This window comes from Macadamia integrifolia, chromosome 1 (assembly GCF_013358625.1).
Source record: "Macadamia integrifolia cultivar HAES 741 chromosome 1, SCU_Mint_v3, whole genome shotgun sequence".
Lineage (NCBI taxonomy): Eukaryota > Viridiplantae > Streptophyta > Magnoliopsida > Proteales > Proteaceae > Macadamia > Macadamia integrifolia.
In genome coordinates, this window is record NC_056557.1 from 25,668,709 (window position 1) to 25,689,849 (window position 21,141).

The window sequence follows — 21,141 nt, forward strand, 5'->3', positions numbered from 1 at the left end:
AGGGAATTTAACATCACTGCAAATAACCTGGCAAAGCATGGAGCAAATCAAAAAGTTCTGCCTCATGGCTAATAGTTCTTTCATTTGTTTTATCTTATGTAAGCTGGGATTTTCAGAGAAGACCCAAATTTCGGTTTAAATAGTCATTGTGATTGGGCTAAATATCTGTTGATGGCCATGCCGAAGGTGGATTTTTAGTTTAATGGTTTTTGCTTCTACTGTATTTCTATTCTTTGATTATTAATGATATTCTTTACCAATCTTTAGCAAAAATAAAAAAAGGTAACCATCCGAACCTGGTTTCCTAATAAGCTGACCCTGGGCTTGAGCCTAGTGTTGGATTGGGATAATCTCATCCGAGCTAAATCCACAAGGCTCAAGTCTAAACTCAGGACCAAGGCCGACCTTGAATTTTGAAGAAAACAAAAAAATCTCTCTAACATTGTCATTATCAGTATCAATATCATTATCATTAAAGGCCTATATTTTTTTTCTTCAAATTAAAGGCTTATATTTATCAAAAAAAAAAATTTGCCTATACACCAAAGATACCCATAACCTTCATTAGTGGTAGGACCTAAGTCTACTTGCATAAAATTTCAGTCTCGCCACTTGCTCAGAAACGGACGTTAATGGGCCCATCACCTGTTACTTATCAGGCCCAAAAATGAGTGGTGTACAAGACTTTGTACGGTTGACTAGGTAAGCATCATTTACTCTATGTAAATGACTGGTGTGGGCCAGGCTAGGGACATATGATAATGCTAGATTTGACAAAGTGATGAAATTTGAATGAGGAAAAACAACAGGCTTCCCATGTCATACGGGCAGGTTTGGTCAGATTAGGGGTGTCAACGGTCCGGGTTGGTGCGGTTTTGGTCCGGTTCCACCGGTTTCGGTGTGAGTTTGGAAGTGACCGAAACCGACCCATTAAGGATTTATCGGTTTCGGTCCGGTGTCGGCTTCGGTGCGGTTTCGGTTTGGGTTCGGGTTGGTACCGGTTTGGATTTATTAGGTTCATTTCGGTTTGGATCGGTTTTTTAAACCGGTATGGAGCCATTAGGAAACAACCAAATGATGAATTGTTGAACTTCGGTTTCTTAAATCGATTTGTAACCGGGTTGGTTTTGGTTTTTGGTCTAGTTTGGATTCGATTTTCCATACAAATGTATACAAAACTATTCAAATTTTGATTTTTTTAATGAATTTTGGAGTGTTTCGGTTTCTTACCGGTTTGGTTTCGGTTTCGGTCCGGGTTTTGAGCCGGTTTCGGTTTGGTTTCGGGTTCATCCGGTTTTCGGTGCGGTTCGGTTTGGTTTTGGGGTTACAATACTCGAACCGAACTGAACCAATAAGGCTTCGGTTCGGTTCGGTCCGGGTTGTTATCGGTTCGGTCCGGCCGGTTTTACCGGTTCGGTTTAGGAATTGACACCCCTAGGTCAGATCATGTGAATGGGGAATGATCCAGTGTGTATTAACACACTTATTACATTCCTGCACTTCACGAACCATCTCAAAAGTTTGACTTAAAGTCTTGCTTTTGTTGTCATATTTTTTTTCATTCCTCTCCCACTAAATGTTGTCTGTTATGATGACATATCCCATTGTCCAAGGATTTTTCATCTATAAAATGCGACATTTTCTCTTCCACCAAATTGTGAGATCAAGGATAGAATCCTGGTGCCTCCACCCAACATTAAAGCAATCCACCGTTGGATTGAAATCTAAAATTTCATAAGAAACTCCGGATATATATATACACCCTTAACAATTGACTTTTTAAGCAAAATAAAAAAACAGTTGGTAGTCTTCTTGTTTGTAGAATTAAAAAACCATTAACTTGGCATAGGCACATGGTAGGCAAAATGATCAGTCAATCTTCCTATGAAATGGAAAATAAACACTCAGCAAATACTTTTTCGTTTGTTCTTATTGGCTTTCATGCATTTGTTGGAATCGGATTTCCCCCACAAAAAACACCTAAAATCCCCCAGGATGTATGTTGTGCCCCCCAACTCCATTTCACACTGACACTCACACTCACACTCACACCAATCCAGTAGATTCTTCCATGTTTGGTGGAAGATAATGGGAATAGAGAAACTTCTTCTCACTTCCACTCCTCCGTGACTCTCCCTCTCCACCCCTCTGTTTCTCTCACTCCCTCCCATCCTCTCTTCTGTTCTAAAATTCTCTCGTCACTCACTTTTCTTTCAAGACTTCAACCAAAATCATGGCTAATATCTCATCAGTGAGTTGGCATTTCCAATTTCCAAAGCTTAATTTCATTCTCTTTCAGATCTCATTATATTTCTTGCTTCTAGTCCCTCCTCCTGCAATTTCATTGAGTTTCAACTTTCCCAGTTTCAATTACTCGTTATTGGAAACTCCGATCATCGTACCCCAGTTAGATGCAGAACTCTCTGGTACAATCATCGACCTCACAAGAAATAACCTTAACCAATCTAGTCCTTATAGTCACGGTGGAGTGTTGTATAATGCTCCAGTTCCTCTCTGGGACAAGAAGAAGAAAACCCTAGCGAACTTCACCACTCATTTCTCCTTCACCATAAGCGAATCCGATTACGACAAAGGTGGAGATGGGCTTACTTTTTTCCTTGCTCCTTATGGTTTTCAAATGGGAGGTAATTTTAATGGTGGTGGTCTTGGTCTTTTCTATAACCTACCAGTAAACAATACCGCAACCAATAGGCATATAGTTGCAGTTGAGTTTGATACATATCAGAATTATTGGGACCCAGATAGCAATCACATAGGTATCGACATCTATTCTATCGTATCTGTTCAAAATACCTCATGTGATGCGATTCTTTGGAATAAGATGACAGTAAATGCTGAGCCATGGGAGGCTACGGTTGATTATGATTCAAGTTCTTATAACTTGAGTGTTATATTGAGTTGTTCTAATAAATCTGTTTCTCCAGAGATCTGTGGCCTTAACTATGTTGTTAATCTGAGCGAGTATCTTCCAGAAGAGGTCACTTCAACCACTGAAGATGTCAATGGGGTATATCAGCTCAACTCCTGGGACTTCAGTTCAAGTTTGGAAATGGAAAATTCAGCACCAGCTCCAGCTCCAGCACCTGCACGAGCACCAGCACCAGTTCAAGGGCAAGTGGGAGTGTCCACCCAAGCATCCAAAAGGGGGGGCGGATCAATAAAAAAGAAGATAGGAATGGCAGTGGGCGGAGCTTCCATGATTACTGTTTTGGGTTCGTTTTTGCTTTTGTTTTTCAGGCGAAGGAATAATCTTAGTGACGCAGATGATGATGTGGTCTTAGATGTGCCCACTGGGCCAAGGGAGTTCTCGTATGCTGAATTGGCTGGAGCAACTAGCAACTTCGATGACAAACAAAAGCTAGGAGAGGGAGGATTTGGAGGCGTTTATAAAGGCTTCTTGAGTGATCTCAAAATGGATGTTGCTGTGAAAAGGATCTCTAAAGGGTCTAGACAAGGAATAAAGGAGTATTCATCGGAGGTGAAGATCATTAGTCGATTGCGGCATAGGAACCTCGTGCACCTTGTTAGTTGGTGCCACCAACGGAAAGAGCTACTTCTTGTGTATGAGTTCATGTCCAATGGAAGCCTTGATTCCCATCTATTTCAAAATAGGGGTTCCTTGACATGGGAGTTGAGATACAAGATAGCTCTTGACTTGGCCTCTGCATTACAGTATTTGCGTTGTCCACAGGGATATTAAATCCAGCAATGTAATTCTAGATTCCAAATTCAATGCTAAACTAGGGGATTTTGGTCTGGCTAGGCTTGTGGAAAATGAGGGAGAGCCACAAACAACTAATATAGCTGGGACCATGGGAGGAAGGCTTGTGGAACAGGAAAAAGGGACACAAACAACCAAGATAGCTCTTGACTTGGCCTCTGCATTACAGTATTTGCGTTGTCCACAGGGATATTAAATCCAGCAATGTAATTCTAGATTCCAAATTCAATGCTAAACTAGGGGATTTTGGTCTGGCTAGGCTTGTGGAAAATGAGGGAGAGCCACAAACAACTAATATAGCTGGGACCATGGGAGGAAGGCTTGTGGAACAGGAAAAAGGGACACAAACAACCAATGTAGCTGGTACCATGGGATACATGGCACCTGAATATGTTCTTACTGGGAAGGCTAGCAAAGAATCTGATGTCTATAGCTTTGGCATTGTTCTCTTAGAAATTGCTTGTGGAAGAAAGCCTGTTGAGAGGATGGCTAACCCAAGTGAAGTAGGTTTGGTAGGATGGGTTTGGGAGCTCTATGGAAGTCGAAAGCATCTCGAAGCAACTGACCCATGTATATGTATGGATTCTGATGTCAAGAAACAAGTAGAATGCATGATTGTTGTTGGGCTATGGTGTGCTCAACAAGACTACAATCTCCGACCATCTATTGGGCAAGCTATCAATGTTCTTAAATTTGATGCTCCACTGCCCATTCTCCCATGTTGTAAGGTGCCTGTTTTCTCTCCATTTCAATAGGAGTTTATATTCTCGATTACATTTTCCCATGGTTCTGCAGAATGTGACACAAGTCATACATTTCAATAGCAGTTTATTTAGTTTTTTCTTTTTTTTATTGGATTTCTTTTCTACTGATGGTAATATCGAAGGTGGAACAGAGGTTCAAGATTACACTACATTCTTTGTATTATACATACTTTCTCGTAATTAATAAAATTCACTTGCTGACTCTTAGCAAAAAACAACAAAAAAAAAAAAGTGACACAAGTCCTACACAACACCACTTCAGCTTCTTCCTCATCTTCCCTCTTGAATAATTGTTCCCTTCTTTTTTTCTTCTTTTTTTGGCTTGCAGAAATGTAATATATTAAAATCACAAAGGCAGTTCTCCCCCCACCCCCCTTCTTTTAATGTAATTTTTAATTACAGAAACTTTTTTGTGTTGTTCTTTCATTAAATTTTGAATTGTTTGAACATGTCCTTAACTCCTTGTATTCAATTCCCTAGTGTTTTAATAATAGGATATTCCGTCCTTGCCATGTGATACTTCATTGATATTCTACCTTTTCTTTTCTGAGTAATGTAATCAAAACTTTGCTAATAAAGTTGATTATGGATAATAAAAAAAGATAAAATCGGCCGCTGCCGTCATCCCAGGCGGGGTGGCGACCTAGCGTTTTGGAGGCTATGATTCCGATCAACTCCGGCGGATAACTCGGCCGAGTCTCCAAATGCATCTTCGGTTGCTTGTTGAGCAGATTTGCCATCTCTTCATCTTTCCTCTTTTTCTTTCTTTCTGTGGTTTTGAATTGGGTTGGTCTCGTTCCCTTACTTTTAGCTTGAATTAACCCATGTGTGTTCAATCTTCTGTTTAATGGATCCTTCTTCATCTCCCCCACTGTTAGGGATGGGGAGGGGCTTCCCTTGGCATCTGCTACTGCTGTGACAGTTAATGGAGCAAGGGTCTTGAAGGCCTCGCTGCTCCCTGCCTCCGGTCTTGAGGCTTTCCCCCCGTTATCAGTCCCTGCTACTGGTTCGCCTGGCCAGTCATATCTTAGCTGATCTTGATGGTGCGGTGGAAGGCTGTTCAGTCTATCTCAAGGACCTCTCAGCTCCCCTGGTAGCTTCTGGGTCACATGTTCCCCCTTCTCTGCTCTCTCAAGGCCGGCCTTTTTCATTTATTCTCTAGATATCCCTCGTCTAACGAGCCTCGTCTAACGAGGGTCTTGCTCTTCGCTTTATTCAGCCAGATTTGGAAGAAGGAAAACCTGTGGTGCATTGTTCGTCGGAGGTGCTGGAAGCCGAGATCGCCCTTTGGGTGTTGACCTGTGTTGGTCACTTTATCAGTAGAAAGCCTGCCTTCTTGTTTGTCAAATCTGTTGTTGCCCATTTGTGGAAGTTGTCCGGCCATGTGGAAGTTGTTCTTTTAGCCAATGGGTTATACATATTCCGTTTCAGCAATGTGGTGGACATGTCCTCTGTTCTTGGGTTCTTCAGCGCTCCCCTCTAGTCTGAAGAGCTTCGAATCCATCTATGCCCATGAAGAAAATCGAATTAACCTCCATCCCGGTGTGGATCCGTTTGCCGGATTTGCCTTTCCATTTCTGGTCTGTGGAAGCTTTAAGCGGTATTGGTAGTGCCATTAGCAAGCCCTTGTTTACTGATCGTAGAACCAAATCTAGACAGAGAGACTCATTTGCTAGAATTTGAGTGGAACTCTCGGCAGCAGCTGTGCCTCCTAACCATATCAAAATCTGCCCTGAAAATGGTGTTTGCTTTAACCAACAAGTTTTCTATGAATGGCGCCCCCTCTGCTGTGATACTTGCAAGATTTTCGGCCACTCAAATAGGCAATGCACTCTAAAATCGATGAACGCTGATGTTATCGCCATTGTTCCTAAAGAATGGTCGAAGAAAATTCGTGTTGAAGGAGACATCTTGGCTGCCACCATAAATGGTGGTGAGCGAGAGATTGAAGCCACCGGAGATGTAGGTGGCCAGAACTCCTTGGAGGCTGCTGCAGGCGAGGGATGCCAGTGTGGCTAAGGTTTACGTTTGGGTTTGAATTTGAATTTGAATTTCAAAATTTGTCATAAGACAATGGAGACTTTGTCCTGGTACTTGTGCTGTCAACACTTTTGCTTTGACTTTACCACAAAAAAAAAAAAAAACAGTTTTGCTTTATTGGGTGAAGAAAATATTGATGAATTAGTGATATATGTCCTCTTTTGATGGTGATGTGAATTATGACATTGATATCCACCCATGTGCTTTGGAAGAAAATGAGATGGATCCTGATAAGGTTGCTTGTGAGGAATTCAAAGCTAATACAACTATTGGAGTCATTTCTTCTCCTTCTTTGGTCGATGATGTGGAAAATTTAGTCAACACTCATGAAAGTGATTTGTTAGGTGTGAAGGAGAGGGATAAAGAAGATTTGTTAGGTGAGGAGGATAATACTACAAAAGATAGTTCTATTAAGTTGAATTTTGTGGACATTGTGCCTATCTCGCCGGTTCGATCCTCTTTCAAAAAGATGAAGCAAAAGAAGAAGAAAGAAAAAGAAAAAAGAAGAAGAAGTAGAAGAAGTCTGTCTCTAGAGTGCATGAGTGTAACTTAAATTCCAACATTGATAATTCATCAGTTGCTTCTTCGGAGGACCTTTCAGAGTCTTTAGCATTTTCGAATCCTAATATTGATTTGTCTTCTTTAGTACTAGCGATTTCAGATTTTGTTTATTCCAGATCTGGTTTTTAGTACTCGTAGTATTTTAAATCTTAATCAAGTTTTCAAGTTCAACTAAGTAGGCTTCTACAGTAGTCTTCTCACACCCCCTCTCATTCCCTCTTCTTACTACCATTTCATTCTTAAATTAAGTTTAAAATTTTCAATTTTACATTATTGACCTCCCTTTCCCCCACGGTTCATGGCTAGATTATGCGTTGGCTTTGCTCCTCTCTATCTATGGAACCATCCTTTTATTTTGATTATTTATATTGCATCCCTTCCCTTAAAGCCAAGTAGAAAAACCCTTGTAAGAGTACTCTCTGGTCAAGTAGGGAAGCTCATATTATTTATGGTGCATCCCTCAGGCTAAGTAGAAATACCTACTTGTGTGCCTCTCTCTAGCGTTTTTCCATTTTTATTTTATTTATTTACTTTTCAGCACTTTTACTTTCAGTTATTTGCTTTTTAATTACGTGGTTTGAGAATTTAAATTCCTAAATGACGAATGGTTAGGGTTAGATGTGAATGGTTAGGTCTTTCAATTTTTAGTTTCAATTCCAATTTTCAATTTCCCTAGATTTGTTGGTTAGGACGCTTTTAGATGCATGTGTTTGAGGGCGATAGTTAGAATTAGATCACAATCATTAATCTGTGCACTTTCGCATTACTAGAAGAAGCCTAAAATAAAATGGCTACTCCCCTTGTGTTCGACCCGTTAGCTACACTGATCTGTATGCTTCCAGTTACTTTTTAAAATTCAAACAAGTTTTTAGCGTCATTGCGGGGGAGATAGTTCCATGTTATTTTTTGCTTTCTTTTTGGTAAATTGGAGTGTTTTGTTTGCTTTGTTTTATTTTTGTTTTTCTTTTATTGAATTCCTGAGAAGAACAGCTTGCAATAATAGTTGTATTATTATTGTAATAATAGTTCCATGTTTTTCTTTTTCTTTTGCTCTATAGCAGTACCTCAGGAATTGACCTGAGCAACCCCAGATCCCTGCCGATAAGCTCACAAAAAAAAATCAAAAAAAGTTTTCAAAAAAAATTTCATTCTTTTGTGTTTGTGGTTTGTCTTATTTTAGTTGTGGATAGCGTTCTGTTACATGAGTGCTAGGTGGGTATGTAATAGTGCGAATATGTTAGAAAGAAGAGATCCAACAAGTAGTGACCCTTTACGTTTACTCTCTTTAGTACCTTTCAATATGATAAACCAACAGAAAAATCCTCCACCTAAATCTCTGAAAGATAGGTTCTATCCTGCTAGAACAATCCAACCTTCCTGCATAGTTCTATCACAAACCCAGAGCAATAATTTTGAGTTCAAATCTCAATACATCACTATGTTGCCCCATTTTCATGGGTTGCCCTCTGAGGATGCATACTTATTTCTTAGGGAATTTGAGGAGGTTTGTGTTCTGATTAAGGTCTAATAGTTGCCTGATGATGCTGTAAAATTAAGGTTCATAACTTTTGCACTTAAGGACCAAGCTAAGAAATGACTCTATGGTATGCCTACCAATTCCATTACCACATGGGATGGATTTACCATAGCCTTCCTGAAAAAAGTTCTTTCCTTTGCATAAAACCAATAAACTCAGGAGTGACATTCTTCAATTCACGCAGAAACCTAGTGAGTCGTTTACCAAATGTATGGAGAGAATTAAGGACCTCCTTCAGGAATGCCCTCACCATGGAATTGATACATGGAAAATTTTTTAAATCATTTATGAGGGTATTGATTATCATATCAAGCAATTGTTAGAGTCTATGTGCCCCAAAGGTTTTACATCTTTTACAGATGAAGACCACACATGGAACTTTTTGCTTGGATTGGCTAAGAAAGCCAGAGAATGGGAGTCTACTCAAGAAATTGAGAGGACAAATAAGGGTTACCTTGTAGTAGGCGTTGTGTCCAAAGAGGCTCAACTCGAGAGTCTTATCAAGAGACTCGAAGTCATAATAGTCAAAGGATCTGCCCAACTGAACCAAATAAATCATTCTGTGCCTATGCGTAATTGGTGCCAATCTCCCATGCATGTGATAGAGGAGTGCCCTAATATTTCTCATGTGAATGGTTTGAATATAGGTCTTGAAAATGTGAATGTCATGTCCAAAAACAACCCTTATTGTCAGACCTTTAATCTAGGATAGAGAAACTATGATACCGTACTTTCTAAACCCTGTCTAATTTCCGGGTTAGTTTTATTTGGTCTTACAGGACCTGAACCCGAGCGAGCCAAGGTGAGTATTTTATAGAGTATGATGGCGAGGGTGACTCTGGACTCGGGCTGGCCAAATGAGTTGGAGTCAGTACCTAGTGAAGTCAACGTACCCAAGCCGTGCACTTTCACGTATCACGTGGCCATGTATGCATAATAAAGGTATGTGATCGTATTTTATACTAAGTACACATATTAATCAATTATCAAGAGTGAAATACGTGACGAGGCTGAGCCCCATCAAAAATCCCAATGTTTAGGCTAAGTTTTAGCCGACTGGTGGGTGGTCATAGGTGGGTCAACCCACCAGTGTGACCCACCAATCTACTTACTAGATATTTTTACCCCATTATAAATAGTATTTATTACCTCTCTTCCACCTCATTTATTGTTTTACACGATAGTTGAGGAAAGTAAAGAAAAGAGAGAAAAAGAAGAAGACAAGAAAGGAAGGAACAAGGAAATGGGAACAAAAATGATCGTTATGCATTGCTGGGGTCAGATCTCTTGAATCCGACATCGGATTTATGATCCTCATCTCAAAATCTACGATTTGAGGTGAGTAAAGTCCATATTCCTTAAGCCTTTATGAAACCCTTAGTAAAACCCTTCGATTTGGGTAGAAATCCTTTTGATCTTGCTACTATCTTTTGAGAATATGAATCTAAGGTTTAATAAAGGTTCTATATGTTGTTTATGAAGGATTAAAGGAAAACTCACAAGATTTATGAAGCTTTTGGTGATCTCTTGATCTAATGAAAAGGATTTGAGGTGGGGGAGGTGTTATTGAGCAAATAGGTAAGATCCACGCTTAAGACCTCAGATCGACCTTAAATCTAAGTAGAAATCATGATTTTGAGCCTTAGATTTGTGAAAAATGCGTTCAAATTGACCCCTTTTGGTTTCCCCAAGGTGGAATGAAGGATGGAAGTGAACAGTGAAAATCCTGGTTCTGATTAGTGGGTGCCTTGGAAGTGATCGGACCCACCAATCCAGAGCCCACCTGTCCTAGTTAAGCTTCTGGCCTGACTGGTGGGTGGGGATTGGTGGGTGGTTTGCCCGTCGGTCCTGGCCTATCGGTCCTGGCAATGTCCCTGGGTCGACAGGCGAGCAGGGACTGGTGGGTGCCTTGCCCACTAGTCAACCTACCAATCCTACTTCTCAGATTCTGATTGGGCTCAAATTTGTTAGGAAACCTTCTCTAGTGATTCTAAACATGTTAGGATCATCATACCTCATTGGTTATGACCCTAGATATACTAAACCTGACTCTTTTATGATAGGTTGTACTAGAACTCGCGTCATTGCACGTCAGATCTACCTCACACCAAGGGTGATTTTCATACGTAACTAAGTAAGTGAGAAGAGACATTGCATCATGTCAATTCAATTGTAGACTAGTCATGTCATCATTTATTATTGTGTAGACTAGTAATCCATGAATTCCATTGCATACATTGATGTGTGCATTATGAAATTCAATTATGATTTGACATGCTGGTATCTTTAAATGATAAATACCTATTATTGCTTGTGATATGAGATGGATGACTTTAAACAATTGAATATGATGTTTTGTTGGACTAGATGTCGTAGTTGGCTTGGACACGAATGCATTGGTGGCCCGTGGAATATGACATGGTGGCACTATGCAGTGGTACTATCTCACATAGGAGCATACAGTTAGAAATATAGTTAGGAATGACATATCCCTATACTACAACCCTTCCCAGCAAGGGTTTAGGTGTTAGGTTTATCACTGGGGGGAAGCTCGAGGTTGTGTACTAACGGTGGCGGTTAGAAGTACATCCGGCTGATCATTAGAACTGTCGGTAACTTGGTGATATAACAAGAGGATCAATCGTACTACTTTTAATTTAATGCAGGGCAAGGCCCATTTTACTTTTCGGTACCAACAGCTGGCCTTCTCCGGCAATCCTATAGGCGTTTCGCGGGATGGGGTTCATGACTCGGACTCGGGGTATACGTGCACTGTGGTTGTGAGTAGCACATAACCTTTGACTTAGAATTGTTATCTGGGTGGACTAAGATATTAAAATGATCTGCACTCATATAGGTTCATTTATATTGGGCATACTTGTGTGATCTTTCTTTTCACTTACTGAGTTAGTGAGCTCATCCCACGTGCACACCATTTTTAGCTGATCTTGCAGGTCATTCGACTGAAGAGCTAGAGCCGGGACCCACCATGGAGTTTTCAGTTGAGGACTAGTGGTTCCTTGAATATCTTAGGCAAGGGGTCGAATGCTTATACGATTGCTGTGTTACGGGTCAGCAACATTGATACCATACAGGGATTCTTTTTATTATTTTGGAGATGTCGCCCCCATTGTATTCTAGAAGCTTAAATTTTGATTCTTGTGTATATATATCACGCCTACGGACCCACATATATTTATGTTATGTAATACAATTTGGGTATCAAGAGTATTAGGGTATTTATAGATATGTACAAGTAAGACTTTTGCTAAAATATAAATTTTATTTGACTTAGTGTGTGTATGTTGTGCTGTGGTTACTGCGTCATGTGATCCTAGCAGGTTTTAGGTTAACAGGGCTTAACTTGGTCACTGGTCCAGCTCTGTGTGGAATGAGTTATGATAGGAACCATCCTAACTTCTCTTAGAATCAAGCCAATAATTCTAGAAAGACCATTCCTGACTACCAGTAATGCATTAATCAATTGCTGGAATGGTTTCCTAAAATTATCTTTGGCCAACCAAATTGTTGAGTTTAAAAATTTATTTGAATTTTAAAAAGTAACCGCAAGCATACTGATCAGTGTAGCTAATGGGTCAAACATAAGGAGAGCAGCTACTTTATTTTAGGCTTCTTATAGTAATGTGAAAGTGCACAGATTAATGATTGTGATCTAATGCTAACTACGGCCCTCAAACACGTGCATCTAAAAGCATCCAAACCAACACATCTAGGGAAATTGGAAATTGAAACTGAAATTGAAATTAAAAATTGAAAGACCTAACCAATCACATCTAACTCTAACCATTCATCATTTAGGAATTTAAATACTCAGGCCACGTAATAAAAAAACAAATAACTGAAAGTAAAAGTGCTGAAATAAAAAGTGCTAAAAAGTAAATAGATAAAATTAAAAGGAAAAAAAGCTAGAGAGAGGCACACAAGTAGGTATCTCTACTTAGCCCGGGTGATGCATCATAAATATATGAGCTTCCCTACTTGACCAGAGAGTACTCTTACAAGGGCTTTTCTACTTGGCTTTAGGGGAAGGGATGCAATATATATATATAATCAAAATAAAAGGATGGTTCCGTAGCTAGAGAGGGGCAAAGCCAATGCATAATCTAGCCATGAACCTTAAGGGAAAGGGAGGTCAATAATGTAAAATTGAAAATTTAAAACCTAATTTAAGAATGAAAGGGTAGTAAGAAGAGGGAATGAAAAGGGGGTGAGAAGACTACTGTAGCTGCCTATTTGCTTGAACTTGAAAACTTGATTGTGATTTGAAATACTACTAATACTAAAACCAAATCTGGAATAAACCAAATCTGAAATTGCTAGTACTAGAGAAAACAAATCATGAAGAGAAAAAATTGAACTTGAAAGACATGCGCTACAACTTGTTCTTGTCACCTAGAACTAAGCTTAGAACTAGAAATTAAAATTATTACACCTTTAAATAACGTGAATAACATGAACCAAAAAAAAAAAAAAAAAAACATTGCATTCATGAAATAAAAACCAATTGCAAAAATGTTTAAAGTAAGAAAAACTAAGAAGAACTAGAACTAGAACTAGAAGGAGAGCACAACTAAAAATTAGAGAAAAAAAAGACCAAAAGAGGACAACCCTTGAGGGTTTGGTGGAGTCCTTTTTATAGGGAATAGGAGAGAGAGGAAGACGTCCAAGGGTGGATCCCCTTGGACGATTTTGATGAGGTGGAAGGGAAGAGAGGAGAGAAAATAGGAAGTAGGGTATTTTTCTTATTTCTTGCCTTTTTTTCCTATATTTTTTTTCTTCTCTTTTGTGTGCAATCTCTTAGCTGAATTTGTGTGATGAGCTGGAGGAGAAAGAAGAGAGAGAGAATCATAGGAGAGGAGATCTCCCACAATTTTGATTTCTTTTTTTCTTTTTTTCTTTTGTTCATTCCTATTTTTTCTCCCTTTTTTCCCTCCTTTTTCTCTCTCCTCTTATGCAAGAAACCCCCCTGGCCGGCCTCTATTCCTTGCTTAAATCAATAGTGATGAGTAGGAAAGAGAAAATCTTCAAGAAAAAATCTCCAAAAAAATGGCAGCCAAGAGGTTCAAACTTGAGACCTCTTAATGAGTAAGGGATTTTGCATACCACAACTCACCAACTACGCTAGGTAGTTGTTGTTACCAAAAATGAATCTTTAATCACTTAAGGGTGTGGTCCATCGATCCTTGTTGGCATTTGAAATATTTCTTGTACCCCTGGGACAACTGCAGACGGGTTGGTTCTGCATCTCGGTTTAGTTCTGATACATTATTCTTTTTCTGGTTCGAAATGAATAATCACCTGTACGGGTGACCAAAAGGATGTGTACTTTTAATTAAACATGTCCATCTTGCTCAGAATTTCATCCTCTTCGTAACCATAAAAAGAGATAGGACTTTTTTCATATAAAATTGGAGATATAGCGTCTAATAGTCCTTAAGGCCTTGAAAATATAAAACCTACAAAAAGAGAGTAAAACCCATGGTAGCTCCATTCTAAATATGTAAAATGCATGTTTTAATATCCTAGATTTCACACATAAATGTGCTCATCAGAGTTCCCCCACACTGAAATGGTGGAGTCCTATTGTGGCTCTACTAATAGGGAGTTTGTTTAGGCGGAGGATGGCTGAGTTAGAAGGAGATCGTGCGACCTGCCTGGAGGGGGAAAGAAACAATGGCCACCCCCCGGATAGAGAAAAATAGCGACAGATCACGGACTTCTTGCACCCTGCGTGCCCCTCCACTTCTGATGTAGTGCCTGGTACAGCGGCGGAGTAAGGGGATTCAAGAGAGGGTGAGATAAACAATGAAGATAGACGGCCTACATATCGGCAAGCACGCAAATCCTATGCTACGGTGACAAAGAAGACTTTCCCTGACGTGGAGGATCTCCCAAATCTGATTCGCATCAGATCTCTGTCGTAGTGATTCCATAGGAAGCGTATGAAGAGAAACTGGAGACCTTCTCCTATGCACTGATAGGCAAAGTAAACTTCAAGTATGTTTTGATGGACGATATAAGGAGTGAGGTGTTAGCTGCATGGAAGCTGAAGGGGAAAGTGACTCTTTTTCCCCTAGGGAAGGGCTTTATCCTATTTCGTTTTGAGAAGGAGGGAGATTTGGCCTCAATATGGAGGAGAGGCCCAATCAAAGTAGGGGGACAAATTATTCGTTTCCAGAGATGGCATCCAGAGTTTAATATTAATGACAAGTACTCCCACACCAAGCTCATTTGGATTCGATTCCTTGAGCTTCCCATGGAGTATTGGCATCAGAAAATTCTATTGACCATGGCAAAGGCAACAGGAAGGCCTGTCGCCCTGGACAATAAAACCTTAAATGCAACGATGGGCAATTATGCAAGAGTCCTCGTTGAGATGGAGCTCAATGGAGTTAGAGTTAAGGAGATGCAAGTAGAATGAAGACACCCAGGAAAGGAGACGCTATTCTGGTTCAATCAGCAAATCATCTACGAAGACAATATGGTTAGATGCTTCTCGTGCAAAAAGTTGGGACATCATGCTAACCAATGCAGAGGAAAGATGGTGGGGAAAGCTGTTGTCGAGCAGGCTTCTCACCAGGTCGGCGGTGGCCAGGACGCTGGTAGGGAAGAAAATCCCTCACAAAAGGTAGGTGATCATCGAACTCCTACCAGAATGGTAGTTGCGGTAAATGGGAATAGTTCCCATATTTGCCAAAATCTACGCATGGATAGTTCCCATATTTGCCAAGATTTAGTGGTGGATTTAAATGGAGAAGAATATTTCTCAACTGATAATATTCCTCATAATGAGGTGGCTACAAAGGACCCGATGGGTGCTGGAGCGCAGAGGGTGGATAACACACTGGACGTGGAAGACCTTAAGTCGACCCAACCCTCTAGTCCATCTGAGAATAAATCGCAGGCCTCAGGCGAGGAGAGCAATCATAGGTAGGGTGGTTTACCGGACAGGGAAGCTCAGATATGATCATGCAACCTGTTGAAGGGTTCGATAGACTTGGAAAGCAATCTTCTGAGAAGGAGCAGAATGATGTATCTGCTCACCACTCCACCTCCATGTAACTGACAATGAAGGTCTTCTTTTGGAATATCAGAGGAATTAAGAAGGTGGCAAGTAGGAATGTCTTACGTCACTTTATTAAGGATAGAGCGCCAGACATCATATGTATAGCGGAGCCGATGATTGAAGTAAGTGATTTTCCAAACTTTTTTTTAATAAATTAGGATTCAATAGTTCCTTCATTCACAATTGCAGAGCAGGGAAGCCCTCTAATTTGTGGGTTTTATGGATGAGATATTTGAACACCCCAACTGTCGTCTCTGAGTCAGAGCAGCACATTTCGATCTCCATCAAGTGGGAATCGAAATGGTTTCAGATTTATTTCATTCATGCCAGCAGCTTCAAAGCAGGAAGAAGGGATCTATGGTTGAAGCTAGTGGTCGATCTCCCCCAGCCTTCAATCCCTTGGGCTATTATTGGGGATTTTAATACGAATTTTCTTTCCCATGAAAAAAGGGGGCCAGGGAATTTTAGTATGGGTTCAGCTGCTGAGTTTGGTACCCTGGTGGATGCGTGTGGGATGGCCCAACTGCAATCATCTGGGAGGAAATTCACCTGGTCTAATAATAGACATCGTGGCAATGTTTCGACGGTTCTAGATAGATGTTTTTGTAATGAAGAATGGATTGACTATTCCTAGGATTGTGGCCAACAGGTCCTCCCTAGAATTGCTTCGGATCATTCCCCATTGTTGTTCACCTCAGCGCTATCTCAACAGCCCATAAACTATCCCTTTAGGTTCCATAAGTTCTGGATGGAACATGGAGATTTTGAGAAGGTAGTTGCCACATCATGGAAGTGGACCTCAGGGAATCCAATCTCTGTTCTAATGCTGAAACTTAAAAGGCTGAAGGGCGTGCTTCGTAATTTAGGGAGAGAGGCCTTCCCGAACTTCAATAAAGCCCTTAAGGAAGCCAAGGAGGGACTAGCATAAGTGCAACAAACTATTGAAATAAATGGTCTGGACGATCATTTGTTTGGTTTAGAAGCAGATGCGAAGACCTCTCTGATAAAAGCCTTGGAAAACCATGAAAACTTTGAGCCGAAAAGGCTAAAGTTAGATGGATGAAGCAAGGGGATCGCAATTCTAGGTTCTTCCATTTTTCTGCTAAAATGTGAAGACTCAGAAACTCTATAAGAAGCATAAAAAAACTTGATGGGACTTTGGTGGAAGGTCAAGACCAAATAGGTAATTATACAGTTAATTCCTACGAGCAATTTTACAAAGTTGAGCCTTTAGTGGAGCATATGGAGCTTCTTGATTCCATCCCTATGGTTCTTCACCAAGGCGATTGCTATGTGCTTGATGCCTTACCGGGGAATGAAGAAATTAAAAGAGCTGTATGGGATCTGGACCCAGATAGTTCTCCAGGCCCGGATGGATTTTCTGGAGCTTTCTTTAGAAGATGCTAGAATACTGTGGAGCTAGAGGTGTGTAATGCAGTTAAATATTTCTTTAGTACTAGCCAGCTGCCCAATGGTGTGAACAATAATTTCTTGGTCCTTATTCCCAAGAAGGAGGGAACCTCTTCTCTAGATAAATTATGGCCATTATGTATGGGGAATTTTTATTGTAAAATTTTATCCAAAATAATGGTGATGAGGCTTGATAAATTGCTCCCCAGATTGATATCTGAAGAACAGGGAGCCTTCCAGAAAGGAAAGCTAATCCATGACAACATCAGTGTGGCTTCAGAGCTGGCAAATATGATATTTGCTTCTATGAGAGGGGGAGGTCTGGGATTAAAAATTGACATCAAGAAAGCATATGATACAATCTCATGGCCCTTTATGTTTTAGGTGTTGTGTCATTTCAGGTTCACAGAGAAGTGGATAACGTGGCTGAACCAAATTTTGATATCCACTAAGATATCGATTTTGATTAATAGAGGTCCACAAGGATTCTTTGGTGTGGAGCGAGGTCCAAGGCAAGGGGACCCCATATCTCCTATGCTTTTTATTATTGTAGAGGAAGTGCTCTCCAGAGGTTTGAAGCATCTAATCCAAAATAATAAATTGAAGCCAATTCATGGGCCTCGCAGTGTCAAAACCCCTGCTCATATTCTCTTTGCTGATGATATATTCATCTTCTCCAATGCTTCAATGAGGTATGGGAGGAATCTTAAAGACTTTCTTCTAAAGTACCAGGAGTTCTCAGGGTAGGTTATTAGCTTAGAAAAAAGTAAGTTATTTTTGGGGAAAATTTCCCCTTCTAGGAAGCATCGAATCTCTGATACTTTAGGCATTCCCATGTGTACCTTCCCTACAAGGTACCTAGGTGTGGAAATCTTCAAGGGAAGGATTAAAAAAGATACCTTGTTGCCGATTATGGACAAGGTTAAGGAGAGATTTGCGGGTTGAAAAGGGAAATTGCTTTCAATGGCGGGCAGAGTGGAATTGGTTAAAACGATGATTTCGGGAATGCCAACCCATAGCTTCTCTGTTTACTGGTGGCCTGCATCTCTAGTGGCAATGATGGGAAAATGGATGCGGAATTTTATTTGGACAGGTGATGTAGATACGATCAAGGTTGTCATGGTGAAGTGGGACTCTATGTGTAAGCCCAAGGATGAGGGAGGTCTGGGGCTTAGGAGGGTACGAGATTCCAATAAAACAATGCTGTGCAAAATGATTTGGAGAATTAAAACTGAGAAAACAACATCATTGACCTTTCTCAGAGCTCAGTTTCTAAAGAAGGATGGAAGATCTCTCAAAAAAGGCTACACCTTCTCTATATTTGCAGGCATCAAGAAGATGTGGACCTTTGTGGATGATAAGCAGCATTGGATCATAGGGAACGGTCAGCTCGCAAATTTCTGGAAGGATAAATGGTGGGGTCCAAACTCCATCATGGAACTTCTTTCGCTGGACAGCGATCAAAGCATCTCTACGTCAGCAAAGGTAGGGGAGTTCATTAGAAATGGGGAATGGTGCCTACCTGAGGTAGTATCTCCTCTTCTTCATGAAATCTTTGCTCAGATTAACAAGATCGACATTCCAAGTTTATAGATGGAGGACTTCAGGGCGTGGTCGCTAGCTCCCTCAGGGAAATTCTCCTCGTGGTCGGCTTGGGAGGATGTTAGAGTGAAGTCCTCGAAGGCCCACTGGTCTCCTTTTATTTGAAAGAAGAACCTTCCTCCAAGACACTCCAGATGGAGAGTGGTGCATGGCAAAATCCCTACGGACAACCTGATCTGCCAAAAAGGTGTTTATCTCCTGTCCAGATGCGACCTGTGTGGAAAGGCTGAAGAAAGTATGTCTCATATTTTCTTACACTGCTCATTCTCCATATCGATCTGGAAGCATTTTCTATATTTTTTTTGAGGTGGTGTGGGTAGATCACCCAACCATTCAATCGTTGTTTAACTGGTGGAAGAGGAGAGCTCGAGTTATTCAGATTAAGAAGCCATGGAAGTTGGGTTTTCTAATCATCATCAACCATATTTGGTGGGAAAGAAACAAGAGAAGGCAAGAAAATAAAGAAAGGGCAATGTGGTATGTCTTTCAAAGTATAAGGTAAGAGATTCAGCTTTGCTATGAAGGGTCAAGTGAAGAAGTTCGTTCGATCTCGGACTTGATGTCATGTAGGAAGATAGGCTTAAGTATAAGAAATCCTACCTCCCCTCCCCCACTTGAGGTCCACTTGTGTAAGCCTCCTAGGGAGTGTATGAAGATCAACGTGGACGGTAGCTCGCTTGGTAATCCAGGCAATACTGGTTCTGGTGGAGTCTTAAGGAACAATGAAAGCTAGGTAATTGACTCTTTTAGCATTTTTATGGGAGTCAAACAAATATATGAAGTTGAATTTGAGGCGGTATTGGAGGGTATTTTGCTTGCTAGACACCATAATGCTAGGGGTGTTTGGATTGAGTCTGACTCAGCGTCGGTGGTCTCAGCAGTTCAGAGAAGGGAGACTCCATGGTTCGCCCTACAAAAATGGAGATATGCCATTCCCTTCTTGGAGTCGGTGCAATGGAATATCACACACTATTTTCATGAAGCTAATGTAGTGGCTAACCTCCTAGCTTGGAAAGCATCCAAATCTTGTATTTCAGAATTCTCGGTGGAGTTCCCGAGTCATGTTGTTGTTGAGTTAGCTTCGGATGCGTTGGACAAGCACCGTTTTTTATTCAGCTAAGTCCTTCGCTTGCTCTCTCTATTGATGGCCATGCCGAAGGTGGAGGTCGCAAGTGGGCTTAGTGGGATCGGCCTGCCCTCTTGTATTTCTCTTTGTTTTTGTTTTTTTCTCTTTCAATAAAATTACCTTTTAGCAAAAAAAAAAAAAAAAAAAGAGTTCCCCCACACTTAGATTTTGCTAGTCCTCGAGCAAAACAAAAAGAAAAAGAATTAAAACATAAAAAACCTAACTCACTTTCATAGGAATCATGGTTGTACTTAGTATGTGTAACAAGTCCTTAAACCCCTATGTCACCCCTAGTGGACGAGTTGTGTCTCGTGGGTGTTTGCAGTGACATGAGTGTTTACAGTGAATATACACCTAAAATTTAGAAGAAAATAAAATCCCATCCTTGGCTAAAGGTAAGGGTCATACCGATCTAAAGCAAAGATAATTCCTCTTACACTTGATCTAGGGACCTCCACACTTGAATTTTTATTACCCTATATCGTTTTCGGGCACAATCATATTTCTTTAATTTGGAACTCACATTGTCTCTTCCAAAACATCATTATCTTAAGGCAAGACCACTTGTGAAGTAATAGGGAACCAAGGACTAAGGAGTTGGAGTGTTTTTGACTAAACATATTATCACGACATTGATGACATTTACACATACTTTCCTACTATGTGGTTTTCTTTCTCTTTTTTATTTCTTTCATGATAACTCTATCCTACTCCACTATTGTTGGCCTGAATGACATGGTGGAGCAAACACCAGACACCCAAGTTAGTATATAGCTTCACTTTTTGCATATGCCCACATAGACAGTGATGCTAGAGTTCTTTCAGAAATTTCTTCCCTAAGAGTTTCGATTAAGACATCACGCTTCCTGAGGTGCAATGCCCTGTCTAGTTCTGAGAAAATCAACTCTTACTTTTCATTTTTATCACTTTCCACACTTCATTTAGAATTGTGTATTTGTCAACACATGCCAAATTAAAAAGAATGTCTCAACTCCAAATCAAGAGTACAAAGAACCCACAGACTTACATATGGTCCAACACTGTAAATCAAGGGTCTCTTATTTTTCAAAAGAGAGTCCCAACTCAAGACAAAGGCTTATTTTTTTTCTTAACAAAGTTTTTATACATTTCAAGATGGGTACCTTAATCAAAATTATTACTTTCATACATCGAGCAACTGAATGGTATGATCATTAGCTAAAAACCAAAGTAGAATTTCATTCTTAGCAAGCTCAAAAACAAAAAGAAAAACAAACACACCAAAAAAAAAAA

The 21,141-nt window shown here is 40.3% G+C and overlaps 1 protein-coding gene and 1 non-coding gene across 2 annotated transcripts; one reads left to right on the forward strand and one right to left on the reverse strand.

Moving 5' to 3' along the window:
- The first annotated feature begins 1,897 nt into the window (after positions 1 to 1,897).
- LOC122072521 (L-type lectin-domain containing receptor kinase IX.1-like) lies at positions 1,898 to 7,139 on the forward strand. Its single transcript, XM_042636929.1, has 2 exons — positions 1,898 to 3,718; positions 3,886 to 7,139. Exons 1-2 carry the CDS (start codon positions 2,234 to 2,236, stop codon positions 4,495 to 4,497), a joined length of 2,097 nt encoding a protein of 698 aa, XP_042492863.1. The 5' UTR covers positions 1,898 to 2,233; the 3' UTR covers positions 4,498 to 7,139.
- Positions 7,140 to 8,795: 1,656 nt separating this feature from the next.
- On the reverse strand, positions 8,796 to 8,902 carry LOC122086679. The gene has a single exon (XR_006142517.1). It is a non-coding gene; the product is annotated as a small nucleolar RNA R71 (small nucleolar RNA).
- Between the last annotated feature and the right edge of the window lie 12,239 nt (positions 8,903 to 21,141).

Excerpts from the sequence above, each read along its gene's own strand:
- LOC122072521 (XM_042636929.1), top strand. The coding sequence starts at position 2,234 with ATGGCTAATATCTCATCAGTGAGTTGGCATTTCCAATTTCCAAAGCTT. Across the intron at positions 3,719-3,885 it reads TGCGTTGTCCACAGGGATAT|CTCTTGACTTGGCCTCTGCA; the intron begins TAAATCCAGCAA and ends CAACCAAGATAG.